The sequence below is a fragment of the Sorghum bicolor genome, chromosome 10 (assembly GCF_000003195.3).
Source record: "Sorghum bicolor cultivar BTx623 chromosome 10, Sorghum_bicolor_NCBIv3, whole genome shotgun sequence".
Classification (NCBI taxonomy): domain Eukaryota; kingdom Viridiplantae; phylum Streptophyta; class Magnoliopsida; order Poales; family Poaceae; genus Sorghum; species Sorghum bicolor.
The window spans coordinates 47299782-47327598 of NC_012879.2; the positions used below are offsets into that span (position 1 = coordinate 47299782).

The 27817-nt window shown below is 42.9% G+C and overlaps 4 protein-coding genes across 4 annotated transcripts; 1 reads left to right on the forward strand and 3 right to left on the reverse strand.

Moving 5' to 3' along the window:
- Nucleotides 1867-17262, reverse strand: LOC110431159. The gene is made up of 3 exons (XM_021449876.1): nt 17174-17262; nt 2313-2669; nt 1867-2227 (listed from the first exon to the last, which is right to left on the reverse strand). Exons 1-3 carry the CDS (start codon nt 17260-17262, stop codon nt 1867-1869), a joined length of 807 nt encoding a protein of 268 aa, XP_021305551.1.
- LOC8061924 lies at nt 18001-23391 on the reverse strand. The gene is made up of 6 exons (XM_021450318.1): nt 23264-23391; nt 22098-22182; nt 19662-21898; nt 19254-19571; nt 19087-19186; nt 18001-19005 (listed from the first exon to the last, which is right to left on the reverse strand). Exons 3-6 carry the CDS (start codon nt 21086-21088, stop codon nt 18184-18186), a joined length of 2667 nt encoding a protein of 888 aa, XP_021305993.1. The 5' UTR covers nt 21089-21898; nt 22098-22182; nt 23264-23391; the 3' UTR covers nt 18001-18183.
- Nucleotides 23912-25766, forward strand: LOC8061925 (glutathione S-transferase T3). The gene is made up of 3 exons (XM_002437073.2): nt 23912-24209; nt 24590-25005; nt 25085-25766. Exons 1-3 carry the CDS (start codon nt 23912-23914, stop codon nt 25655-25657), a joined length of 1287 nt encoding a protein of 428 aa, XP_002437118.2. The 3' UTR covers nt 25658-25766.
- Nucleotides 25321-27340, reverse strand: LOC110431336. Its single transcript, XM_021450368.1, has 2 exons — nt 27079-27340; nt 25321-26967 (listed from the first exon to the last, which is right to left on the reverse strand). The coding sequence occupies exons 1-2, from the start codon at nt 27327-27329 to the stop codon at nt 26007-26009; spliced, it is 1212 nt and encodes a 403-aa protein (XP_021306043.1). The 5' UTR covers nt 27330-27340; the 3' UTR covers nt 25321-26006.

Sequence of the window (27817 nt, forward strand, 5' to 3'; positions counted from 1 at the left end):
ATCAACTGCATGGAAGAAAAGCGCCTACTCTCGTGCCTTCGAAAAGCAAAATATCTCGAAGCCATTAGGAGGTATCACAACAGGAACGTCAAAGACCGTTCCTTCGTGGTCGGTGATCTTGTGCTAAAGTGGAAAACAAGCCAAGAAGGAACGCACAAGTTATCCACACCTTGGGAATGACCCTTTGTGGTCGTAGAAGTCACGCGCCCTACATCTTATAGACTGGCGTACCCAGACGGAACACGCCTGCCTAACTCTTGGCACATAAACAACCTGCGGCGTTTTTACCCATAAGTTCCAGTACATTTTATTTGTAAATCTCTTATGGTCAGCGTTAATAAATTTTCTCTTTCTTCCTATGTACTTCTTTTATATGCAGAGCTTTCGACAAAGTGCAACAACCATCTTTAGGATGAAAGTCCTTAAGAGTTATTAACCCAACTCAGTGATACATCACTCAGACAATATTACAGCGCTCAAAACCATGGTCATGACAAATCAAACTTTATTACAAACTTTATGTACAGAGTTTACAATAAACACCCCTCTGGGCGGTCCCTAGTCTATTTCTACAGACTACTCTACAGGCCTACTGCTCGGGATGATCACCCGCTCGGCCTTGTTGCCCGGTCGAAGGGGTCGGGGCCACCGGCGCCTGGCTGGTCGAGACCGCAGGCGTCGACCGCCCATCTCCGACAATGGGCGCTCCCGACAACTCCCTGGCCGATCTATCTGACCCGGGCTGGTCAGGGGGAGTTGCCGTCCCGCAGAGGTTGATGTCGCCGATCACCGTCAACGACAGGTCAAGCAGACCAGCACGAAGGTTGTCTGCCTCCTGCGGACCAACCTCCTTGGGGTACCCCCCTTTCCAGTCGTGACAGGTCGACCAGGGGATAGTGGGCGCGCACCATGCTAAGGACATGCGCACCAGCGAATTCCCCGGCGTCCTTCTCGACTGGCGTCAGCTTCGGCGCACGGGGCTGGTCTTCAGGGAGCTCGGGGCTGATCAAATCAAGAACCGGGGCCACTCCTTTCAAAAGCTTGATGCAGTTGGCCTTCCAGGAGTCCCGGTCCTTGATCAGCTCGTCAAAGTGCTTCTTCGCATTCACTTTGAGCACTACAAACCAAGTAGGAGGTCAGTTTACGAATAAGAAAAGGAACGTCGAGCAATCAAGGAAAAAAGGGATCGCACGGCTCTCACCAGACAACTCCCTATTCTTGTTGCTTAGCTCCTTGCCAGCTCGGCGCCCGGTCTCCAGCGCCCTGGCAAGCTCCTGGTCGAGCCGCTCCTTCACTTGTCGGAGGTGTGCAATCTCCTCCTCCAAGTCTGCAGGGGCAATTTCTGGTCAATAAAAAACGACTACACAGTTATATACAACTGCTCGGAATACATGACTAACCTCTTCTCTCCCGATCCTTGTCGGCTAATCGCCGATTAAGGTCGAGCAGGCGCTCTTCCTGAGCACCCATCTCGTCCGTCTTCTCCTCGGCCTCCGACCGAAGCCGGTCCACCTTCGTGGACAGGGCCTTGTTCTCGGCCACGATGCCCTCAATCTGGTCAAAGCACCTTTTCCGGTACTTCGCCGTTTTCATTGCGCCCTGCAAGAAGAATACTTAGTGAATCCAGAAACAATGCATATAAACTTTGAGCAGCACAAAAGACTACTTACCTTAACCTCGTCCACAAGCCACTTCGCTGCGCGCTCCACCCTCGTGGCCTCCTCCGTCTCCGCGAGTTCCTCATGACCGATGAAGTGGTCCCCGCGTTGGCGCCACACGTACACGTGCTGGCGGCCATCTTGGGGACGACCTTGGATCTCCTCCACTTCATCGTCGGAGGCCGTCCGGGCTTCCTCGCCCTCCGCACTACCCCCGGCCATGGTCGCAGGTATCACTGGACCCTGATCCAGGCCAGGGGAGCCTACTGGTGAAGAGGCCCCTGCTCGAGGCGGGGTTGGGACTCTCCCTTCTTCCGCCAGCTCTGCCATTTTCCTCTGCAACGTTGCTTGGGGGAGGCGTCCTCGCAGCCTCTCCATCCCTTGTAGGGGTGCCCGCTCTGGCCCTTGCCAGCGCCGGATGCTCCTCGGCACTCTCAGCCGCGGTCGTCGTCGCGGGCTGCTCCTCGGCATGCTCCTGGGTGGTCTGTGGCACGGCGTCTCCAACGACAGCTATGGGCTCGGCCGTCCTCTGGCCAGCGATGTGGTCAGGGTCAACGTCCGATGCCGCGCTAACAAAATATGACATTTAACCAATGTCAAAAGCAGCAATAACAAAAACAAGATGAAGCGTAAAAGTGAGATTGAGCAACTTACAGATCGGAGCGCCTGTGCGTTGCGGTGAAGAACCTTCTCCTGGTCCTACCAGCCGCCGCCGCTGCTCCTGTCTCTCCAACACGCGTCGGCTTGGTGTGTGGGGCAGGTGGGTCGCTAGTCATTCGACCAGCAGTGGCCGGCGCAAGGTCCGGATGACTACGCGGCCTTCGAACCAAAGATGGTGCCGCCTCCTCCTCCTCGTCGTCGCCGGTGATCCTGACGAGCCGACGACGTTTCGGCGCTTGGCTGCTCTCTGCCGGCAGCGCCTCTGCAGGGGGCGGATCCACTGCTAGTGGCCTTTTCCCCGCTACCCTATCCTCGGTGGTTGGGGCGGGACGGTTCTGCTCCTCCTCGCTGCTGGTGTATTGATGACACCGAGCAGCGTCGTCCTCTAGCAGGTCCACCCCCGCAGGATTCTCCATACCAGGCGCCAGTGATATGTACACTGCGCACCGATCAATGTCTCCAATCTGCAGTAGAACCATCGACAAGTCATAAACTAGGCGGACGAGTACTCAAAAAGCAATACTAGTCAATAACACTATTTATTTACCTTAGGAGCTGGTCGCCCCAGCTTGAAGGCGTGCACCCGATCACTACTTCGAACGAAGTTGTCATCCGTAAAGTTGAACAACTCGTTCATCAGCTGTTGCACCTCCGTCTTCTCCAGACCGTCGGGGCTCATCTTGGTCGGGTCCAGGCTCCCCGCGTACTCGTACGCCGAGTGTACCCTCCTCTGGCAGGGCATCACCCGACGTACAATAAAGTTCCCGACCACCCCTGGCCCGTCTAAACGGGACCAGTCGATCAGCTTCATTAGGTCTGCCACTTGACCGGAGAAGTCTGGGCGGTCTGTCCAGCTGACCCTCTTCTCGAGGATGTAGCCCACGTCGCAGAACGTGGTGCTACCCGGCTCTTCCCTGATATAGAATCACTTCTTGTACCACTCGGTAAGAGAAGTGTTCCACGGGCAGTTGAGGTACCGGTTCTTCATTCCATCACGCAGATTGAGGTATACTCCACCTGCAATCTTGGAGCCTCCAACTGCTCCCTTCTTCCTCAGACAAAACAGATAACGAAAAAGATCGAAGTGCGACTCTATCCCAACATAGGCCTCGCACAAATGAATAAAGGTGGAGATAAGAAGAATTGAGTTCGGGTGCAGATTGCAGATCCCGATCTCATAGTAAAGAAGAAGGCCCTGGAGGAAAGGCTGGACAGGAATCCCAAAGCCCCTTTTGATAAAATCTTCAAAAACCACGATCTCACCGGCACGAGGGTCGGGGTAGCTTTCCCCTTCCGGCGCCCTCCAGGCACCGAGCTCCTGGTTGTGGAGTAGCCCCATTCCGACGAGGTCGTTAAGGGACCTCGTGCTGCTCCGGGACTTCTTCCACTCTTTCGCCATCAGCTCGGCCCTTTTCTTGTTGTCACTCTTCGCCATTGATACTGCGGGAATGACTGTGAGCTGGGAGAACTGGTGGTGGTTGCAGAAGACAGGAATGGCAAGAATGGAAAGCTCGAAGGCAAAGGCAGGGTAAAGATTATGGGTGTAATGTCAGGCTTTTATAAGCAACAGCTCCACCTCTTCCACTTCCCGCATTCTTGGGAAGTGGGCGGGCCCAGCGGCGGATGCAGCGTTTCGGTTCTCAACAATTACCGGCAGTTAATACGGCGGCTTTTTTGTATAATTGATGGTTTCCTTTTCTTGAACCGCGCCAAGAGCGGCTGCACAGTTACCAGGCGCACCTTTTCACGCAGCCATCTGACAATATGCCAGGATGCTTCGTCACATCACACATTAATGTGGCAAGATGCTTTTTTCAAAATAACAGGCAGAATTGGTGGAGGACTGACATTCCTGGGGACTGTACCGACCACCGAGCACTATACGCTCGGGGACTGGTCGACAAGTCTGCTAGTTTGGAGACCTGGGGGCTGCACCGACCACCGAGCACTATATGCCCAGGGACTGGTCGACCAGTCTGCCAGTTTGGAGACTTGGGGACTGCACCGACCAATCTGAGCACTATACACTCAGGGACTGGTCGACCAAGCCTACAAGATGAAAATTCGGGGACTGTACCGATCACCGAGCGTTATATGCTCGGGGACTGATCGATTAGTCTATACAATTGCAGACGAGCATGATATGCTCGGGGAATGGTAAATTAAATTTTTAGACCATGCTACAAGGCTCATACTTCGCCTTCCAGCAAGCTCGGGGACTACATCGGTACGATGCATCTGGCGATGCATCTCAGTTTTAGAATTTCTATGAAGACTTTTTTGACCCTGGCACCACGTGCCTACGTCACCTACTACCAGGCTCAGGGACTAAGTGGGCACACTTCACCTTGCGGTGAACATGCTTGCTTTTTGAAAGTCTCTACTTTTCAGAAAAGTAAAGTAGGCACACTTCACCAGGAAAGAAATCTTTTTTGATTAAAGAGCACCATGCATTCTTCGAACAACCTACTTCTTCGATGTCAATGTTGATCAATTGTCTTTTGAGTTGGTCAAGATACAATTGCAACTGTTTGGGCGACTTTCCTGCTTATTGAAGATGTCAAGCCTTACTGGTCGAAGAAGCTCAAGACGACGTGTTACATCACAATACATGGTGCTCGGGGACTAGCTGTGGGGGTATAAACCCCTATACCCATACGGCAAGACTTGGGCCAGGAGGCTTGGCCCATTACGAGACAAGTTCGAGGCTTGATCCGACTGCTCGGAGTTTCGCGCAAGGAAACAGGACGTGGAGATCAAGCAGGATTCTAGTCGGTTAGAATAGGAATTGATATCGTACTATCTATGGCAATTGTAACCGACTATGATTAGTTTCTAGATCTGTAACCCTGCTCTCTGGACTATATAAGGAGAGGCAAGGGACCCCCCTAGGACACATTATTCTCTTGACACAAATCAATACAACAAGACGCAGGACGTAGGTATTACACCCACACGGCGGCTGAACCTGGATAAAAACCTTGTCTGTGTCTTGCGTCACCATCAAGTTCGTAGCTTGCGCACCGTCTACCGATAAACTACTACCGTGGGTATACCCCAAGGTAGACTGCCGACTAGCTTTCGTCGACAGGATACATCTCGCGAACTAGAGCACCAATTACAGTTGGGGGTTTGCGAGAAGTTCGATAAGGATGCACTTCCCAGTTCCTGATAATTTTACATAAAACAAATGACATCATCATATAGGTATAAAAGATATATGATACATAAATGAAATGTTAAAGAAAAAACTCATGGAACCGGCCATTACTGAATACACCCAGCCTACAGAAGATGTGGAATGTTAAAAATACAACATATTTTTTTTAGTCTTTGCAAACTTTTTAAATAACTATGCTGGTGCATACAACTATCTATAAGTAGGCTACTAAACTAATGACAAGACATTTTGTTCTCCATCATGGATAAGCTGTCCTTGCTAAAATTTAATCTAAACAATGAGCACTTGATTAAATTGCCATTACATCAGCACTTAGAAAAAAATAGGACATGCTACATGCTAAACACTAAACAGTTCTGGAAGTCTTTTACTTACTCTCCAGCAGCCTTGATTGTGGGTCTTTCACTTTCTGGAAGTCTTTCACCACTATCAGTCCTTGATCGAGTTTATATGTCGAGCTCTGAAGTCTCTACAAAATTCTAGCCATGTGACAGGAGGAGCATTGTTGGGAAGAGCAGCTTGATATGACTCCCACCATGTCTGAGCTGCCCCCTGAAGCTGTCCAGAAGCATACAACACCTTCTCCAAGTCATTGCACTGGGCTATGTTCAGTTGCCTCTCCACAGCACGTAACCAATCATCTGCCTCCATGGGATCAGCTGAGTGTGTGAATACCGGAGATCTTCCATTCATAAACTCCCCACGCTTATCCCTCACATGAACAGGTGGTGGTGTTGGTGGAGGTTGCTGCTGTAGGTGCTGAAAGAAAACGTGCATCATCTCATTTTGGGTTTGCATGAGTTCCTCCACAGTGATTGGGGCATTGCCACCATTGCCATGGCCTCTGCCCCTGCCTCTTCCCCTTGCTGCCATCTGCATTCCAAGGTATATAAACACATCTTAGTAATGCCCAACATGACAATTACAAGAGTTAACGGAATCTGAAATTTTCTGGGTAACATCCAACATCAGTAGATCAGAAAATCAATCATATCTCGAGTTCCAGAATATCAAAGGATACATGCTGTAAACCGTTGGAAAGATAAAGAAATTGTCTACAACTTTCATTTAGATCATATTAACAGATTCCAAAGCTGGTTTAATCAAAAACTGGGTACAACCGAAACTGTTCCAGAATTCCAGACTGCGCAGAAACTTCAAATTTAAACAGCCATAACTCACAGCTCATAACAGATAATCATGACATTCTTGTGGCATTGGAAATATGGGAAAGTCTACTTGTTCCCAGAAAACATTGATGAACATTACACGAACATAATTTGATTTATACCAGAATCATTGCAGACTGCTCCAGAAAACAGCAAAGGACAGAAACAGGATATGACCCCAAACCACTATTTATTCATGTTCTTACTAAAGGTTCTTAACTAGGGAACTTGTGGATATACCCACAAGGTTCCAGCACTCATTACAAAAATTCAAATCAAGCATAAGCATAATAACAAACCAAACCAAGCATTAAAAGTTCACACTTCAAGCATTGACTCAACTTGCGGTACTAACGTTCTCTTCCTATTAAGGGTGAAGATCCTATAACTCCTATTTCAATGACGTTAGAAGGTGGTAAGAAAAGTTCTAAAAGCATATTCAAATCAAGGAGTGGGGATGAGAACAAGTCTTTAAAATAAGCAACAAGGTGAATATGAATAGCAATGGGAAGGATATAGTATTGAGGAAAAATATCAAGGTTTATAGAACAAGGACTTTATAGTAATTTCAAGACCTTAAGACGGCCAATTTCTAACTAGGCTTGCGTCCGAAAGTCAACAAAGCTTTGATACCAATTTGTCACACCCATATTTTAAGAACAAAATAGGATATATAAAAGACTCATATGTGCCCCAGAAACAGTCGCACACATAAGTAGACAAATCTCAAATGTATCATTGCAGTGTTTATTACATAGTGGAACATTAATAAATCACATAGTGTTACACAAAAATAATATGAGATAAACAACGCTCTCGACGGAAGCTCCACACAGGGACACTGTTGACTGGTTGACTCCAAACCTAATACTCATAGTGATAGTCCTCATTCCAATCATCATCATTAGCATAACCTGGGGTGTTGGGAAATTACAAGAGTGAGGACATATCGTACTCAACAAGTATAACCAGGGGTTCATGAGGCTCAAATAGCTGACACAGGTTTGACTGCATTTAGCTTTTAATAGTGGATAGCATGTGTTGATATTTGGTAACGCAATTAGAAAATAATCCGCAAGCGCACGGATATCGGTGAGCATTTCACCCGGGAGGTTATCCAGAGTTATCGTATTTATATTTTTACCACTGGGAGAAAGGGTGCATCTGACTAACCAAATCTATTGCTACTATCCCTTTAGGCTACAAAGAATGTCTCTCGATGTGAGTGATGTATAGAGAAGACTGCAACTGTAGTCTTGTTCTAACCTTAATAAGGATGATCTACTGTTCTATTGGGGAGGCTCACGGAATCTAGACAACACAAAGGATGTTCGACCCGCACCTATAAACCTACCCGTCCTGCTAACGAGATGTGATCTGCAAAGGTAACTCGGAAATGTCACGTTCCTCGCTACTACCACGGTCCAGCTAGTAAGGGGATATCTATGAGTACCCTAACCTAAACACCACGTTTACGCTAACAAGTGATTACTCTAATACTCAACCGGAAGAGGATTAAAGTAAACTCATAAACCAAAGAACAATAAAACAAGAACTTACTAGTATTAGAAGTCGAATTACTGAAGAATCTTAGAAGCAAGCCTCGGGTTAGGAGACTTGATCCCACAGGTACAACTCGGAGTAGACACCGACAGGCCGGCCTTCCTCCGATCCACACCTCCACTCTATCTCTCTCAATCTAGTAGAAACTAGAAGATCTATTTCTACTTACATTGGTTGCTAAGCCTAAAAAGAAATATTATTTAGAGAAGAGGTTTTCCTTCGAGGGCACCCCTCAATCTCTATGATAATTTCTTGTCTCCTCCAGGGGCCAGAGGGGGTCTCCTTATATAGTCCTCCCCTTCTATGCGTTTTTGGGTCGATAGGCGAGGTGGTACTATGTTATTCTGGATCCAATAGGTCGGTGGAACGTCGTGTGCGAAGAGAGTCCGGAACGGAGTCCAGAGGGGGGCGGGCGCCCTGGGCCTGGCCCCTTTCGGGCTCCGCTTCCTTCCCGTGGCTTCTGGAATCTTCTAGATGGTAGAAAATTGCGCGGTGGGTTGATATCTCTATGTAATCCCGACATGTGGGCCTTTCTTCCTTATTTCCTGATAACCCCCTGCAGAAATAGACAAACACCAAAACTCGTGGAATTCTGTCAGATAAAACCCTAAGTCTAGATGTTGATTTCATTTGGATCCTTTTCTTTGTTTATTTGATAATTAAATTTGATACTTAAGGACCGTCAACAAACTCCCCAAAGCTTACCTCTTGCTCGTCCCTGAGCAAGGATGAACTCAAGAGTTTCTGCAGTGGTTTCATTTCTTAGAAGTACACACGCATTTAAGCAAGATCTCATCTCTGACTTAGAATAAACTGTTAAGACTTAAAACTTACTTACTTTACCTACACCATAGGACTTGTAACCGTCACTTCTGTCTTGAGTGGTTAAAAGATAGAACAGTCTAGCCAAGTGTCATGTCTCTTATTCTTGATCAGCTATAGCTCTGGGGTTTTTGCAGATTTTCAAATAAAACTCAGAAATTCCTTATATGATTCTCTCAGGTCTCTCTTTTGTGGTATTTTTGGATCCTTACCAAGGCAGTGATGGTATATGCCTTCTCTCAAGATATGTAGTATTTGTGGTATGAAGCATAGTGACATTGTCTTCTCTCTCACCCTACTCTAATAAGGCTTTAATATCTGGAGCTCATAGGTGGGAGATAAAGTATACATACTTACAAGACATTTATTGCATAGTCAAACCATGGATCCAGAGAAACAAGTCAATAAGTCAAATCAAGATGTGCATGTGTGGCGAATGTATGGTGTATGGTGATGATGGTGATAACAATGGTGAAAGTCTAATTCTACTTTTGCTCTTTTAAGGGGATACATACCTTTCTTGCACTTAGAAGCTTTTTGGGGAGAATGAGATGCTCCATATTTTCTTTTTCTTACCTCTCAGGTGGGTATCTTGTACCCCTAATTCTACTATCGGACACTTGTCCATTTTTACCTCTCGTCTCACTTTTTCTTTTCTTCGAGGTTCCGGGCACTTGCCCCTTTTTATTTACTCGTATATTTTTTATTTTTTTTTCTTCTTCTTTTTTTTTCTCTTTTTTTTTTCTTTCTAGAGCACTCATCTCCTGAAATAATGTAGCAAGTGGTAGTAACCAAAATAACTAGAGCATTTATTTCACAGGGAATAACAGGGATAGGAAAATATTTTTGGCTATTCTCTCCCGGATTAGGAGTAGAATAATTTTGGGTAAAACTGGAGATAGAAATGAGTGGATATATGTGGATGATATTTCCGGAGTAGAAGTAGCATGTATGAGTAATCGTGCAAGTGAATCTTGATTTTAACCACATGACAAGCTCCTAAGGGTCTACACAGCTTGACCACACTCAATGCTCATAAGCAGTAAATGGTAAATGTGTGGCTCAAGGTCTAGCAAGCATGTATATATGGCTGTGGTAGGAATTTAAACTCTCATCATACAGGAACTCATCATGCAACATTTTAAAGATTTTCAAAGATAAAATTCTCCAGAATTCTAGCATCTCTAGGAACAGATAAACAGCAGCTCAACCTTCCCATATCGTATCCGTTAACAACTTAGACTTCAGCTCAAGTTTTCATCCCACAAGTTTAGGTCTAGAGCAAGCCTTAAATTATAACAGTTATATCTAAACTTGAGAGAGAACTTCAAATTTGCAAATTAGGCAGAGCAACTATTCATCATATCCATGCTTAAGTTTTATTAGATACAGATTAGCATAGCCACTTTATTTATTTATTAAACATACTAAGCAAAATATATATAAGCATAAAATCTTTATTTGGTTTTTCATAGTTATGTGTATTTATATTCTAATATAGTATAAGTATAAAGATAGATAGAAATACTTATCGAGATAAAAGGGGGTGCTCTCCCCCAAGCTGAATTTTGACGTAATTTCTCTTGATGTAGCTAGCAGGTGGCAGAGGTGTGTTTGAAAGTCAGCAGTATTTTGACAGCGATTAGAATGTCCTCCGTCTGCTAGTCTTCTTGATTCTTAAATTCTGTGGAGCTCAAATAGACAACAAAGCTTGTGGAACTAATTAAGTGTTAGCATAAATATCTAGCCTTCATCATGTTGAGCTTCCTTAATAAATGTTATTTATTTAGCAGGATCATACACTTATTATTATTATATATATATATATATATATTTATATATTTTTAATTTAAGATGAAAACTTATTTATTTTATTTTTATGCCACAACAGTGAATGTACTTATGGGTTTTATGCCATGAGCATACTCACATGGGGCTTACTATTTTTTAACATTTTTAGTATTTTTATTTTCTTTTCAAGATAGCATGAACCTGATTAACTAAGCAAACTATAATTGAATAATTGAAAGGAAAAGGATAACTACCAAGTTTACCTCTTGGCAAGGCGTTCGGTGTTTTTAAGTCCTCCGAATGGGACTCCTTGTGTTTTTAGTCGTCCTGGAATTCGCTAGGTGGCGTAGTCGGTGATTCCGGTGGCGCCTCCTCTTTGTGTATAACTATGTTCTCTTTCCATACCTGACTCGGTGCTACGGTCTCCTCAGGACAGTTCTGTTCGTTGTATGTCTTCAGTCCTTATCACTTCTCCTTCGTAGTCTACCCATCCGTCCTTGATGATTTGCCTCCTCTGGTTGCGGTTGTGTTGTCTTCTTCTTGTCCTGACCTGCTTAGAATCTTCAACTATATAGTTAGAATCATTAAAGTAGTGGCGTACCTTCTCAGAGGGGAAGTGCATGTGGACTTCTCCGGTTCCAGTATAGATAATGGCTTTGATAGCGCTGAGGAACGGTCTTCCAAGGATGGTGGATGGATCATACTCGTCTTCTCTCATGTCAATGACCTAAAAATTGCCTGAAGCTGAATGTATCTTGGTTGTAGGAGCATGGTTCCATACAGGAGCTGATAAGTGACTGCGGCCATTATGTTGTCGTTAGATCCGGTGTCGTAGAGTGTCTTCTGAAAAGAGTATCCGTTGATTGTGCACTCGATGCTTGGAACACCAGGGTTGTCCTTCTTGATCAGGAATGGCGACTTGAGTCGACGATCTTGACCTCTTTGAACTGCAGTGACCATCTTAGCTGACTCAGTCCACATTTGCTTGTTCCTGTTCCTCCTGTTGGTCCTCTTCCTTGGTTCATGTCGGGTTTGCTCTGAAGCTTGTGTAGTCTTGTTCTTGAAGGAAACTCTCCTTCTTCCCCTTGATGTAGAGACTGATCTTGGCAGCATTAGCGTAGATGACTCCTCTGGTGTTTAGGAATGGCCTCCCTAAGATGATGGGTGCTCTCTCCTCACTACCAGTCTCTATCACCACGAAGTTTGCTGGAGTGTACAAGGTACCAACTCAGACACAGAGGTTCTTCAATATTCCTTTGGGAAACTAAGTGTCTGATCTCCATTGTGTTTGTGCTCGTAGATCTCGGTTCTTCACTTGATGGAATCTGAGAGTTGTAAAACGCCTTCACGTTTCTCAAAATGTGTCCTGCTCATAGAGACAAGACAGAGATCAAGTGCATAGGCCCTGTTGGTGGAAAACACCAACAGAACCAAAAGTGTATTTGTTCTTCTCTAACCTTAAGCATATTGAGCAAGACAAAGTTGATGGATCATGAGTGTAGCATTTAAAACATTTGTTAGATCAGATGGCTCAACCTAATGGAAAGATAATCTATCTATATTTATGTTTTGTTTATATCTTCTAAAGATTGAATGTGCAACATATTAGCTTATATGATTAGGAGTGTGAGATCACGAAGGTAGTACTAAGAACAAGGATTAAAGGATTAAACATGTTGAATTAATTGAGTTGGTTAATTTGGAGTTATAAATCATACATGTTTGTCTCTTTATTTATGTGAATGCCAGAACCAAGGAGGAGGTTATAAAAGTGTTAGTCAAGTACCTTAAGATGTTACCTTACTTGAAGAGTGATGGTACAGTATCACCTTGTGGAAGCTTTCCTTTCTTAGCGGTTGTGCATCGTGTTTGTGGCACCCTCCATGAATCATCTCTTATGAGCTACGTCTTTCTTGTGCAAATTGTTAAACTTCATGTGTCACTTTCTTCATCTCTAATGAGTTTGCATCTCAGGACTTCCCAGGTTGTTATTGAAAGTTTTCCTACAGGGGTTAGTCCAACAAAATATACCAATATCTACTCAAGCAGTTTTTAGTTCAGTAACCAAACTAGACTCCATGTCTAATCAGATTAAGGAAGGCTATTTAACCTAAGCACCACGCTTAATTTAAATGCCATTGGAAGTGTGACCAATACTTCCAAACTAACACTTACTAGGATAAACAAAGGTAGCATGATGGCTTTTATAGAGATCTACTCAAGTGGAGATGAAGTAGTGTGATTAGTATTTAACAAATTGAGCATGTCTCAAAGGTAAGGACAACCAACATAGCAACATGGCAAAGGATGTTTTATGTAAAGTACTCCCCCAAGCTTGAATTTTGCAAAATTCAAGATTGGATGAATTTAATTTAATGTTGCATGATGATTGGTTGGGCATACCTTGCGCTTGTCATTCATCCGATCTTCTTGCTCCAATCCTAGAAAGGTTAGTGGCAAGAATACCCGAAGGAATATTTCTACAATTATCTTTATATGCTCAATACACAAGGCAATGTTGCAAATAATTAGAAGTGCTTGTTTTAGGACACTAAGCTTGTCCTTGGGGAACCATCAATTAACTCAACGAGATCTGCAATATTTATTATAGACATATGCATCGACAACCGCCCTTTTAAAGTTTTTATAAATAGAAAAGAAGAGGGGGTTGGAGATCTCAAATGTGATAAGGATGGAGAGACCAATTGATTGGAGAGATGTTTTATATGAGCAAGGACTGGGTGAGGTATTTATGAAATAACTTCCATGCTCACTGCTGTTTCTCTCATTCTCAAACTCCAAAGATGATTCTTCATGAATGCTTAAAATTCCTCTAGGATTGTCTCTCAAATTTGTTTTATCTATCCATTCAATTGTGATAGCACATGGATTTTTAATGCCCTCTAGCCATTGATGTTGCTCTTCTCGATCCTCCTTCTTATGCATGGGATGTCTAGAGAGATTCATAGGATTATCGGGAGGTTCAAGAGAAAGAGCATAGTAGAATTTATTAAGCTCAAGGATGGGTTGGATAGCCGAATCATGGGATTGAAATGTTTGGAAATCGGCTATTGAAACTTCCTCTCCTTGTATGGGAGATGATTCCTTCTCTATCTCTAAGATTTTTCTATGAAGACTAGTACAAGAAGGATGTCCACAAATGAAGACATACCTTCCTTTACTAATAGATAAAGAAAGAAAGACTCTACCAAAAATTATATGATTAAGACCAATGTGAAAATATCTAGGAAAAACATGGTCTTGTAGGGCTAGGTCTAAACCAGAATTTATAGAAAGATTAACACATTCCCTAGGTGTAGCTAAAAGTGCATTATCTTTTTGATTAAAAGATAGGACCTCGGCTATAGAAAAGGGTTGGTTTTGACCTATTGCAATCAACTCCGGACACAGATCATAATTAGGGGCAGGACGTGTTGACTCCCATGGTCTATGGCTGGTCTCCGAAGGTGCAAAGAATTTAATTATAGGTATGGAATTCAAGTTATCCATAAAGATAAAAATAAAAAGATAAAAGAATAAATGTATAAAAGTATAATACAAGATAATAGCAAGACTCAAAGTTATCTCAGCAAACCGTCTTTCTCCCCGGCAACGGCGCCAGAAATGCTTGTTGATATTTGGTAACGCAATTAGAAAATAATCCGCAAGCGCACGGATATCGGTGAGCATTTCACCCGGGAGGTTATCCAGAGTTATCGTATTTATATTTTTACCACTGGGAGAAAGGGTGCATCTGACTAACCAAATCTATTGCTACTATCCCTTTAGGCTACAAAGAATGTCTCTCGATGTGAGTGATGTATAGAGAAGACTGCAACTGTAGTCTCGTTCTAACCTTAATAAGGATGATCTACTGTTCTATTGGGGAGGCTCACGGAATCTAGACAACATAAAGGATGTTCGACCCGCACCTATAAACCTACCCGTCCTGCTAACGAGATGTGATCTGCAAAGGTAACTCGGAAATGTCACGTTCCTCGCTACTACCACGGTCTAGCTAGTCAGGGGATATCTATGAGTACCCTAGCCTAAACACCACGTTTACGCTAACAAGTGATTACTCTAATACTCAACCGGAAGAGGATTAAAGTAAACTCATAAACCAAAGAACAATAAAACAAGAACTTACTAGTATTAGAAGTCGAATTACTGAAGAATCTTAGAAGCAAGCCTCGGGTTAGGAGACTTGATCCCACAGGTACAACTCGGAGTAGACACCGACAGGCCGGCCTTCCTCCGATCCACACCTCCACTCTATCTCTCTCAATCTAGTAGAAACTAGAAGATCTATTTCTACTTACATTGGTTGCTAAGCCTAAAAAGAAATATTATTTAGAGAAGAGATTTTCCTTCGAGGGCACCCCTCAATCTCTATGATAATTTCTTGTCTCCTCCAGGGGCCAGAGGGGGTCTCCTTATATAGTCCTCCCCTTCTATGCGTTTTTGGGTCGATAGGCGAGGTGGTACTATGTTATTCTGGATCCAATAGGTCGGTGGAACGTCGTGTGCGAAGAGAGTCCGGAACGGAGTCCAGAGGGGGGCGGGCGCCCAGGTCCTCAGGGCGGGCGCCCTGGTCCTGGCCCCTTTCGGGCTCCGCTTCCTTCCCGTGGCTTCTGGAGTTTTCTAGATGGTAGAAAATTGCGCGGTGGGTTGATATCTCTATGTAATCCCGACATGTGGGCCTTTCTTCCTTATTTCCTGATAACCCCCTGCAGAAATAGACAAACACCAAAACTCATGGAATTCTGTCAGATAAAACCCTAAGTCTAGATGTTGATTTCATTTGGATCCTTTTCTTTGTTTATTTGATAATTAAATTTGATACTTAAGGACCGTCAACAGCATGTTTAGTCATTGGATAGCAAATATCAAGGTAGCATAATTAATCCCATAACCACATGATCAATGTATACAAGAATTAAGAATAACACATATAAACAACATAATAAACCATCAATTATCATCATTAATCATATTCATCAGTGTCCATCTATTGTGTCAGTTTTCCGGGCCACCCGTATCCGTGGGCACAGCTAGTATACTAGATTTAACACTCTGCAGAGGTTGTACATCTTTACCCATGAGTCATGATTTACCCTTTCGCCCGAGGTAGCTAATCTCTTAACCCCCTTCCAAGGGTGGTCGGCAGGGATCAATGACGCGCAAGGTTTCCTTTGCGCGTAGATATAGATACCCCCTTTCAAATGGCACAATGACGCGCAGCCTATACACATAAGGACAGGGGCTCGCACTATACCCAAAACGGTTCAGCCCCTCCACCCTTTCGGGTAACCTCTAACAAGCTATAAAAGTTCTTCATACTGAGCTAAAGCCAGAGCCATATAGCCCTCATGGTTGTACGAGTTGTCCCAGCTTTTGCCAAGGGATAAGTCCTTATGGAGGGTCAAGATCAATCCAGCAAAAGCCAGAGTTCTTTCCACCCTTTATATTCAAGTTGCTAGAGAGCTTATTTTATTGATTATTGTATATTCAAATATTCATGTCACAAGATCATGGATTAATAATCAAGCACTAGCAAGAACTACCCATATGCATATCCAAATAGGTAACAAGGAATTCAGGATAACAATCATCTATGATTTTGCTAAGGTCATCAAGGTGAAAGCATGCATATGATATATATTGTATTAATTGTGTATAGGTAACAAGGATAGTCCCAAGTTATACTTGCCTTGATCAAAGCTCTCTTGAGCCAGCTGGTCTTCAAAAGCTTGATCTTGATCACCAACGTACGGCTCACCGTCTATTCCCAAACATCAATCAACAACACGCAATCCAATGTAGACAATCATACACAAAGCAAACAAGATATAATTAGAACAATACACCAAACAGTGGTAAAACAAATATAAAAGTTTATCAAAATATTCTACGCAGCGCTACGATCACATAAACGTAAAGTTCACAAAAATCAGAATTAAAACGGTAAAGTTATGAATTTTCTAAGATTTCCTTTAGAGAAATAATTAATTAAATGCTACTACAAAAATAAAAAGTTTCAAAACAGAGAAATAATACTTCTAACATGTAGAGCTCGCGAATACGAATCTAACAAAATTTGAATGGACAAAAACGGTGTTTAAACGAATATTTTATAAGCAAAACAGTTTCAGTGGCAATTTTGTGAATTCTGGAAAACGTATTTGGAACTCACTGAGTCGGTTTACGCTTTCATATCGTCAAAACGCATTTACGAAAGGCGCCAAAGGGACCGCGGGTTCTAATGCCAAAAAGGAGGGGGGCTCTTTAGCAAAAACACATGTGAAATGTTATCTTTTAATCCTGACCGCTGGATCGCGATCCGACGGTGGTGGTTTGATCTGGGCGCCGAGCTAGCCGACGGCGGCTGGAACAGTGACGCCCGCGGCGGCGCCATGGCCGAGACATCGCCGGAGACGCGAAAACCACGATTTAGATCACCTAAAAAATGAAAGGAGTACATGGGACGGTGGAGAAGCTTACTGCGAACTCACTAGGGGCGAGATCGGGGCACGAGAAGGAGCAGAAACAGCCGGGCACTCACCGCGGCGGAGAGGACTCTCGGCGAGATCTAGTTCTCGTGGAAAAGGAAGCTAGAGCTCGGGTTGAACGGCTTAAGTGCGGAAGGAGGTCTACGGGGTTGATTTGAGAGCTTTATAGGGCATAGCACGCGGATTTGGTAGGAATCCCGTCGTTTTCAGAATCGGTTGGAGCCGGTTCGTGAGGAGGCGTGTTCGGCCACGCTGGGGAAGAAGGAAAGGTGGGTGGGGAGGCTGACTTGCGGGTCCCGCGTGACAGCCAGAGAAGGAGGGGGGAGAAGGCGCGCGCCAGGTGGCTCTCCCTTTTCTTTTTTTCCCTTCATTTTCTATTTTATTTTCCAAAGCATTTTCAATTAGAGAATGAATTCAAATTTTGGATCAAACTAAACCACACAGCACAGAACAAAATTATGGCCAGCATGAATGCAAGGACATGTTACTAAATTTATGGTGAATTTTAATTTCAACAAAAAATATTTATTTACTATATTACATGCTCATAAAAATATTCAAATAAATCAAATTAAATCCTATTATTTGAAAATCAAATTTTTGGGTGTTACACTCATCCTGCTTCATACATGGAAATTAGTACGTTGCATAAAATATTTATTAAACAAGATGAGGTGGCACAAAAAATTAGGTGATACACAAGTAAAATAAGTGAACTAAATCATCAATCGAACAAGCATGCACCACATTCAGATTGGGAAGACATATTTCTTGTTCGACATGAAAGCTAAATAGTAAGATACTAATGTACATATTAAAATAAGGATTCAATAATCATCATGATCAAATTCTAAGGAATCATCATCTGTGGTTTCCTCATCCTCGTCAATATCTTCCTGGTCGCTATTTTCTTCAAGTAACTGTTGCTCTTCGTCACTACTACTCCCATGATAAGAAATGGCATCATCCAATTGATCTTCAGTGCTGCTTTGCTTTTCTATAGTTTCAATGTCTTGGGGATCAAGGACATCATCCATGGCCTCTGAAGATACAGGTACGTCATCAACCAAGCCATCAACATCAATGGAGAAGCTTCCCTGCAGCTCATCTTCTTGGAAAAATACATCTCTAGTAGGTGGCTCATGTGCAGCATCTCTGTCAAGGTTGGTCAAGGTCCTTGGTTGGATCTTGTTAACAACACACCAATCACGCAAATCAGGCCTTGGAGATGGGTACTTCAAGTAGTATACTAGTGTGGCTTGGTGAGCCATGGCAAAGGGTTCAAAAATCACTAGCCTTGAAGATGGCTTGACCTCCACCAAACCTAGTTTTGGTTCAGATCTAAGACCAGAGATGGGATCAAACCAGCGGCACTGTAAGAGCACCATTTCAATTTTTCTACCAGCACTAAAAGACAATTTGATAATATCCTCGACTACACCATAATAGTCAAGTTGTTGATCATCTGAGGTGAATGATGTCAAACAAACCCCTGTGTTCACTGTGGTCACCTTTGCACAAGAAATCTCATATCGCTCTGATCTGAACCTATAGCCATTAACATCATACGAGCTGTATGATAGTACTCTAGACTTGCATCCATTGGCTAAATTCCACAAGTCTTCATCTGCTTCAGTATCCTTTCTACACTATAAAAAATGATTATTAGAAAAATATATATACACATGTGTTGATGAAATTTGGCTAATTAAGGAATAATATGACCTTACAGTGTTCTTAAACCAGTCCACAAATTCATTTGTGATCAATTGGTCCAGGGCCTTCACTGACAACCTAGGATTATTAGCACACTTCTGTGCCACAAATGACCTACAAATATATACAGTTATAGAACCTCTGCTAGAATAGTTAAAAAATTGTTATTTGAATCACTTACTCAAGATGTCGATCTACAGCAGAGCAATTGGTCAAAATATATAGCCTCACTGCATTCAATTCTTGTTCTGAGAGATCATGAGGCACGCCCCTACCATGAAGGGTGCCTTGGTATTGGAAAACATCTAAAGTGCAGCCACCATTCTTCACGTGTGTTCCTCTACTATTGTATCTGTCAATCTTTTTCCATCTAGTACGAACATGGTCAGCAAAATATCCAGAAAAAAAGTCAGTTATCTCTTTCACAATCTTGGCCTCTACAATAGAGCCCTCAACTCTAGCTTTGTTCTGCACTTTCAGGCCCAGGTCATGCATGTACCTAGCAAAATATTAATAGAATGTTTAGTGACATAATAACAAAAAAATGAACCGAGCTGAACTAACTGATTTAGAAAAACTAAATAATTACCTCTCATGTTGGTACATCCAACGAAATGCCACAGGTCCGCCTACCCTTGCCTCATATGGAAGATGCACAATTAGATGTTGCATTGGATTAAAGAACCCTGGTGGAAACATTTTCTCTAGCTTGCAGAGAAGAACTGGAATCTCCTCCTCAAGTTTACGCATTATCTCTCGATCAATTTCCTTGGCACATATTTGTCGATAAAAAAAACATAATTCTGCTATATCCTTCCATTCCTTCTCAGGGATGAAACCCCTAAGTGCAACTGGCAGTAGGCGCTCGAGGATTATGTGTAAGTCATGGCTTTTTATACCAATAAATTTATGTTTATCCAACTTTACAGATTTACCTAAATTAGCAGCAAAGCGATCTGGAAACTTCAATTGCTTGAACCACTTGAGGATAACCGATCTATCATCCTTACTAACACAATATTTTCCCCTCGGTATTGACCATGTGCCATTGGGCTTCTTAATCAAGTTAAAAGTTGGGCGGTCACAAAGCATAGCCATGTCAAGACATGCTTTAATATTATCCTTAGTTTTATCTGCGATATCTAGAGTTGTGCCTAATAGTGCCTCTGCAACATTTTTCTCATTGTGCATGAGATCAATGTTATGTCGGAGAAGCAACTTTTTGCAGTATGGCAATCGCCACAAACAACTAATATCTGTCCAATTGTGGGACTTCCCAAACCCTTCATATTTATTCTTGCATGTCCTATCAAGAGTTAGATGATTTAACTCTTCCAATATCTCAACACCAGATAGGTGCTTTGGTGGAGGATCTGTAACTTTAGTTTTCTTACGAAAACATTTCACACTTTTGCGGAATGCATGGCTAGCTGGAAGGAATCTCCTATGACAATCAAACCAGCAAGGTTTTTTCCCATGCTTCAAATTAAATGTATTAATGTCAGACCCACAAATTGGACAAGCTAGCTTCCCGTGTGTGCTCCAACATGCTACTAAGCCATATCCAGGAAAATCATGAATGGTCCACAACACCATTGCCTTCATGGTGAAGTTTTCCTTTCTATAACAGTCATAAGTAAGAGAACCTTCTTCAAATAAATCCAGGAGCTCATCAACTAGTGGTTCCATGTATACGTTAAAGTTCTTCCCCGGGTGTTCACGGCCAGGAATAACGAGTGCAAGGATGATGTTGCTCTTTCTAGTGCGCATTTCAGGAGGGAGGTTATATGGAACAACAAAGACAGGCCAACAAGAGTATGGGGCAGCATGAGCACTAAAAGGTGTAAAACCATCAGTTACCAAACCAAGACGCACGTTCCTAACCTCTTTATCAAACTCTGGATACAACTTGTTAAATTCCTTCCAAGCTTCTCCATCCGAAGGGTGAGCCATAATATTACCATTGCTGCGGGGTTGTGCATGATACCCCATGTGCTTTGCCGTCTTCTGTGACATGTACAGGCGTTGTAGCCTTTGAGTAATTGGAAGGTAACGCAAAATTTTTTTGGTACTTTCCTAGATTTCTTTCCTCTAGTTGGCTCCTCATACCGAGATTCACCACAAATAGAGCAGCTTTCTAAATTTTCTCTATCGGCTTTGTAATATATCATGCATCCATTGGGGCATGCATCAATCTTCACATAAGGCATTCCTAGGCTATGCACAAACTTCTTAGACCTATAAAAGTTTTTAGGGAGATCCTTGGCAGCCTCATCTCCAACAACTTCATGTATAAGATTCATTGTTTCATTGTAACCAGCTTGAGAAAGATTATACTGTGATTTTATGGTCATAAGTCGTGCTACAATGGATAGGCGGGAGTGAGATGTCTTATCATGCAGCGGTTTATCTACTTCTTCTAGGAGCTCATATAACTCCTTTGCTGCTTTAGTTCGTTCCTCACTCTCATGGACACCTTCAGCACCAATAGCATCAATTACCATTTCATTCATCCTATCTGAGCTACCAATGTATTCATTGTCTACTTGATCATTTACATCAGACTCCCCATGCCTAGTCCATCTCTCATACCCCAACTGGAAACCATTGCGGCATAAATGCATCTCCATTTCATCCTTTTTTCTCTTGTGGCAACAGTCACACTTAGTACATGGACACTTAGATGTCCCATCTATAGCAGCTTCAGGTAATGAAAAGGCATGGTTCAGAAAAATGTCCAAACCAGCTTTCCAAACTGGGCTAAACAAGCTACCTTTCCGCTCATTGTACATCCAACTACGATCCGCACCCATGGAAAGTACCTACCTAAATATTAGAATTCACGCTTTAGGAAAAATCAAATTACTTTCATGAAAAGAAAAGAAAACTCAAATATGCATATGGTTCACAAGTGTCAAAGCAGTCAACTTTCCACCCAAATAGAAATAATAGAAGTGTTGCAAGAAAATTAATTTGCTGCACACAAAGAGGGATGGAGGGAGAGAGATGAATTGTAGAACCAGACCTTACGTTCTCTGTTTGCGTTCATGCAAACACTGGTCACCTGCCCAAGCTCCAATCACCGGCACCTTAGCACACCTGCCAGCACACTAAAAGAGAAGATGATTGGAGCATCAACAAAATTATTTTAAGAGAGAAAATATGTATTGGGAAATAATGAGTATTGGAAAATCAATTATCAATAATGCAAGACATGCTCCTATTCTAATCTTCACACCGGCCAGCACACAAAAATATTTCACAGTAGAATGTAGACAAAGAAGATAGCAGTCTAGACATTGCTCTTCCACCCATTTACCCTTTTATCTCCAGGTCTTCTTTGACTTGGACAATTCTTAGTCATATACACGTTCAAAGTTCATAGTCATAGATTGTTTAATAATTTGCAAGTCATGATCCAGCAAAGTAGCTAATAATAATAGAGAATTTTTATATTTGAACCAGCCTGAACACTAGCATTATATAGCACTAAGAATGTTCTGAATTATATAGCATTAGTTCTAAAATAGTTCCATTTTTTTCTAGTCATAATTCTGAATTATTTCTTTTATCATGCAGAACTAGCCTGAGTTGTCTTCAGTATCAGCAAGCAGACCCTTACTGCTCCAATGAGTTTTCCCTGAAATCTGAATACATGGAAGCCCTTACTGCTCCATTTGATAGCACTAATTTATTCATAAGATGAAGACCAAACAAATAATGTCTCATAAGTTTTCCCAATTGCTAATGATCAGATGGTACATCTAAACTACCACATACTGAGAATCCACTGTTCATACTAATATTCAGAAAAAAATTGGGACATGCTTCACCCAGAACACCAAATATTTCACATCGCAACATAGACAAACAAGATAGCAGTCTAGGCAAACAAGATAGCACAATTCAGATCAGGCTTTGCTCCTTCCACTTTGATTCCACCCTTCAGATTAGTATACATAAGTAATTCACTTTCCATCTTATTAGTATAGCACTAGTCGTCCAGTCCATATGAGAACACAAATTAATTAACATCGTCCAAACCATCTCAGAACACAAATTAATTAATCGAACCACCAATTGTTGTCAGACAAAGATGAATGCAGTGCAGATTGAATATCCAAAGAACAACAGTAGGGTTCTTGACCATGGACCATATGACACAGAGTAGGACAGGGCTTCGTATTGTACCTTGTGAAGAAGATAGCAGATGTCTGGCGGCACAGATGCTGATTGATTTAGTCCGCGAGAGCTCGGTGCCTGCGAGCGAACGAGATGTTCTTCACCCCGCGAGAGCTCGGTGCCGGCAACTAGATGTTCTTCACCCCTCCTGCAGGAGGATCTTGGCAACCAGCTGCACCCTATGATCACGGTAATTAGATTCAATCGGAGTGGGCGGCGATAAAACCTCTTCGGTTGGGAACGTGGCCGAGAGATTCGGGATATGCGGAGTGCGGCGGTGGGAGATTAGAGCATATCCAACAGAGTATCTAAATCATTTTGTAAATGTAAATTTGGCTAATATGAGGAAAAAACAGCTCCCAACAGATTGTCTAGATGAGTCTTCAAATTGGATAACACTCCTTCCCGGATTTTTCGGTATCCAAAGATGGATATCATGCGCCGCTCGCTATTCGGCTTCCGCGCGCGCCAGCGAAGCCTTCCCGCGCGCCAGACACCTCCTTCCCGCGCGCGAGATGCCTCCTTCCCGCGCACAAGCGACCACGCACGCATCAGCTTCCACCGCCACAGCAGGAGGGCGCGTTCCTAGCGGGCTTCAGCTTCCTCCGCCACGGCCTTTGCGGCGGTTCCCCAACCAATCACCGGCGACGGCGCGAGATGTCACTGCCGCCGCGACCTCGTGGTCTGGCACCTGTGAGCGGGGAGTACAGCAACCTGGCCGGGCGGGCATCTTCTACGATGGGCCAATTTGCCGGCGGTTCCGTGCCTCAAGGAAGCCAGGAATTTGGCCATGTGAATCTAGGATGGATGGAAAACAGAGAGGCTGGATTGATACAGCGTAGAGTGATTCCTTCCACTGACTTCAGTTTCCAGCCATCGCGGGCCCCCTCCCCAAACCAGCAGCCACAATTCCCCTTCCTAGATGCATCACAGGGTGTCGTCGAGGAATTATCTGGTGAGGTCTTGGTCACTCTATTTCTTTTCTAGTATATTCCTAGCAGTGGATGACTATTGCTATTCTCTGTCTAATGGATTGTCATGATTGATCTCTATATTAAGTACTGAAACTGAGACTTATTTGTTTCTGCAAACTGAGATTATGATAACAATATAACATTACTGATTGTGTAGACTGCAGTATATACCTTGTAGCAAAGCAACTTGTTCTTGTTGCTTATCTGATTCAGTGTTCTGAAATGTTATAGGATCATTGGTACTCCTCTCCAGTAGTACGAAATTCTAGTTCTGTCAGTTGGTTGATAGTGCATGCATACTACTTTGCCAGCCATAGAATTTGAAACACATTTGATAAATCGTTGTTATTTGCAATCATAGGTGCCATGGATTCAAGGGGATATTTCACTGGTCTGGTGGAAAATGGCTTAGGTCTTTCTGGTGAGTTTGAAAACCCACCTCCTTCTCAGGAAGTAGTAGCACAAGATGAGGTTGAAGCAATAGGGAAAGCAAACATGAAAAGAACAAAAAACTTCACAATTGAGGAGGATGAACAACTAGTGAAATCATGGCTCAACGTGAGTTTGGATCCAGTAAAAGGTGTGGACCAAGCACGTACCACATATTGGAAACGGATACACGCACATTTCCATGCCCACAAGGATTTCTCATCTGATCGCACACAAGGCTCTTTGGTAAATCGTTGGTCTGGTATACAACATGATGTGAACCTCTTTGCTGGTTATCTTTCCAAGATTGAGAATAGAAATCAAAGTGGCATGACTATCGATGACAAGGTTTGATGACACACCTTTCCATTTCGAATTGTATATTATTTAGACGCATCTTACAGATTATTCGTTGCCTACTATGCAGCAAGCAGATGCATTGAAAATGTTCATTAAAGAAGACAAGCACCATAGGCAATTTCCATACATGCATTGCTGGAAATTATTGAAAGGCACAGCTAAGTGGGCAGATAGGCAGAAGCAGATGCAAACCCATAAGACAAGCAGTAAAAAGCAAAAGGTTGTAGCCAATTCAAGTCCTGCATCAGCTCCTCCATTGTTGACCACTGCTACTACCGATGACAATCAACATTCAAATAATACACTTCAGAGACCTCCAGGGCAAAAGAAGGAGAAGCAAAAGTTACGGCAACATTCTAGCATCGAAGCATTGGATTATCTTTTGGCAAAAAGGAAAGAAGCCGATGCAGAAAAGGAGTTGAAGAAAGAGGAGAGGTGCAAGAAAGCCTTTGCGTTGCAGGAAGAAAGAATCAGGTTGGAGAAAGAAAAACTTGAGTTACAAAGCAAACAATTTGAGTTCAACAAGAAACTAGAAGAAGAGAGGGTTATGAATGTCGACACAAGGCACATGAGTATTGACCTACAAAAGTACTACGAAGTGCTCAAGAAAGACATATGTGCAAGTCGCCTAAATAATTAGTACTTGTTCTTATATATTTTGTAGAACTTGGTCTCAGATTACCACATTTGCTGTCTCTATTAATATATTTGTAGTACTTGTTCTCATATTGACAACACTTTGAGTTCTACATGGCTGTTCTGGTCACAATCAGTTTGACACATGGCCTTGTGAAGTCTGTTCAGTAACTCAATGAGATCAATCATGAATATAAGATAATATTCTAAAGGTAAATAAAATTATCTAACAATTATTTCCAAATAGTAAATAAATTCATTCAACAATAATATTCTTATATAGATCTGGATATATGATGTTGCCATAAGTGCTCAATAAGGTCGGCTTGAAGCTGTGTGTGAGTTTCCTTGTCCTAGATGTTCTTGTAGTTTTGAATGAATTCATCTAGTTCAGGTGTACGAGCATGGGATATTTTCACTTTTTCTCCCATATCATCATAATTGAAATCATCTTCGTCAATACCCTCATCCTCGACAATCATGTTATGCATAATGACACAAGCATTCATGATAACTGCAAGTGTTTCCTCATCCCACACACGAGCTGGCTGTCGAATGATAGCAAAACGAGCTTGTAGAACCCCAAATGCTCGTTCAACATCCTTCCTACAAGCTTCTTGAGCCTTGGCAAAATATTTCTTCTTGTTCCCTTGTGGCTCTGGTATGGTTTTCACAAATGTAGCCCAAGATGGATATATGCCATCTGCAAGATAATAGCCCATTGTATAGTCGTTCCCATTGATGTTATAGATGACCTGTGGACCTTCACCTTCAGCAAGTCTTGCAAATATAGGAGACCTTTGAAGAACATTGATATCATTATGTGAGCCTGGCATCCCGAAGAATGCATGCCAAATCCAAAGATCTTTAGATGCAACTGCTTCTAGAATTACAGTAGACTCCTTTTTGTGTCCGCGAAATACACCTTTCCATGCAACAGGATAATTTTTCCAGGTCCAATGCATGCAATCTATAGAGCCTAGCATTCCCGGAAAACCTCTACTCTCACCAATTGCAAGTAGTCTAGCAGTATCTTGCTCATTAGGCAATCTCATGTACTCAGGTCCAAATACCTCAACAACAGCTGTGGCAAACCTTCTCAAACTTTCTAGAGTAGTACTCTCCCCAATTCGTACATAGTCATCTGTAGCATCAGCTGCTACACCATAAGCTATCATCCGAAATGCGGCCACCACCTTCTGCAAACAAGATAGTCCTAAGGTACCGGCTGCATTTCTCTTTTGCACAAAGTAGTCATCATGCTCCTCAACCGCATTCATTATACGAACAAACACATGGCGCCTCATTCGAAATCTATGGCACAATACAAATTAATTTTTTTAGTTAAAGACAATACAAACTAATTAGCCATACATATAGTATATGTACAAAACAAAATCCATAGTACGAGGAAAAATTTAAAACCTGCGCCTGAAGTGGTCCGGCCCATATGTAGGATCATCTGAGAAATAGTCTTGAAAAAGTCTGGAGTGCCCAGATTGCCTATCTCGATCCAATACACGATGTCCCTCGATAGATCCTCGACGATTTGGTTCATTGTCATTGACCTCTCCAACTATGTGCGCAGCAGTATATAAATCATCCCCATTGTCTGAAGATGAGGACTCAAGTATTTTATTCTGTACAAATGTATCGAACTCATCTTCAGAATCCATCGTTGACACAACTTGAGCTATACGGAACAAGAACAAATTCCTATGGTCAACCAGACTAATTCAATGTCAGCCAAATTATCTGTACAGATAGGGAAACATACCTTGTAGATGGCTGCAATCAAGGCCCCGTGCAGGCTGCCGCGTGATGCCTGGCCAACAGCGACGTTGCTATGGCGGCGGTCCGCCACCACGATCAGGCTGCTGCGCGTGTTGCCTCTTGCCGCCGTGCCGTGCGGCCGTCGAGTGCTTTGCCTAGCTAGCAGATCCGGCTTCAAATAGATGAAGGGTTGCAGAGTTCGCTTGCGGTGTACGAGCCAGACCGGATGCGGTCGATGCAATCCAAAAAAGACGGGAGATCAGGTGACGTGGCATGACTTTGAATATAGAGAGTCTTAATTTAGACAATCTGCTGGAGTACTCTAGTTTTTTCAAGTAAAACTCATTATACAAAATAGCTAAATGGCTAAATTTAGATAATTAGTTTAGAT

Bases quoted from the DNA above. Each gene is read 5' to 3' on its own strand.
- LOC110431159 (XM_021449876.1), bottom strand. From the start codon at position 17,262: ATGGCGCCGCCGCGGGCGTCACTGTTCCAGCCGCCGTCGGCTAGCTCG. The intron at 2,670-17,173 runs GTCAGGATTAAA...TCAATACACCAG, and splicing joins CGTCGGATCGCGATCCAGCG to CAGCGAGGAGGAGCAGAACC. The intron at 2,228-2,312 runs GTAAGTTGCTCA...ATATTTTGTTAG, and splicing joins ACGCACAGGCGCTCCGATCT to CGCGGCATCGGACGTTGACC.
- LOC8061924 (XM_021450318.1), bottom strand. From the start codon at position 21,088: ATGTCACAGAAGACGGCAAAGCACATGGGGTATCATGCACAACCCCGC. The intron at 19,572-19,661 runs GTAATTATTTAG...ATATTTTGCTAG, and splicing joins TGGATGTACCAACATGAGAG to GTACATGCATGACCTGGGCC. The intron at 19,006-19,086 runs GTAAGGTCATAT...CATTTTTTATAG, and splicing joins TGGACTGGTTTAAGAACACT to TGTAGAAAGGATACTGAAGC.
- LOC8061925 (XM_002437073.2), top strand. From the start codon at position 23,912: ATGTCACTGCCGCCGCGACCTCGTGGTCTGGCACCTGTGAGCGGGGAG. The intron at 24,210-24,589 runs GTGAGGTCTTGG...TTGCAATCATAG, and splicing joins TGTCGTCGAGGAATTATCTG to GTGCCATGGATTCAAGGGGA. The intron at 25,006-25,084 runs GTTTGATGACAC...CCTACTATGCAG, and splicing joins GCATGACTATCGATGACAAG to CAAGCAGATGCATTGAAAAT.
- LOC110431336 (XM_021450368.1), bottom strand. From the start codon at position 27,329: ATGGATTCTGAAGATGAGTTCGATACATTTGTACAGAATAAAATACTT. The intron at 26,968-27,078 runs GTTTTAAATTTT...ATTGTGCCATAG, and splicing joins CCGGACCACTTCAGGCGCAG to ATTTCGAATGAGGCGCCATG.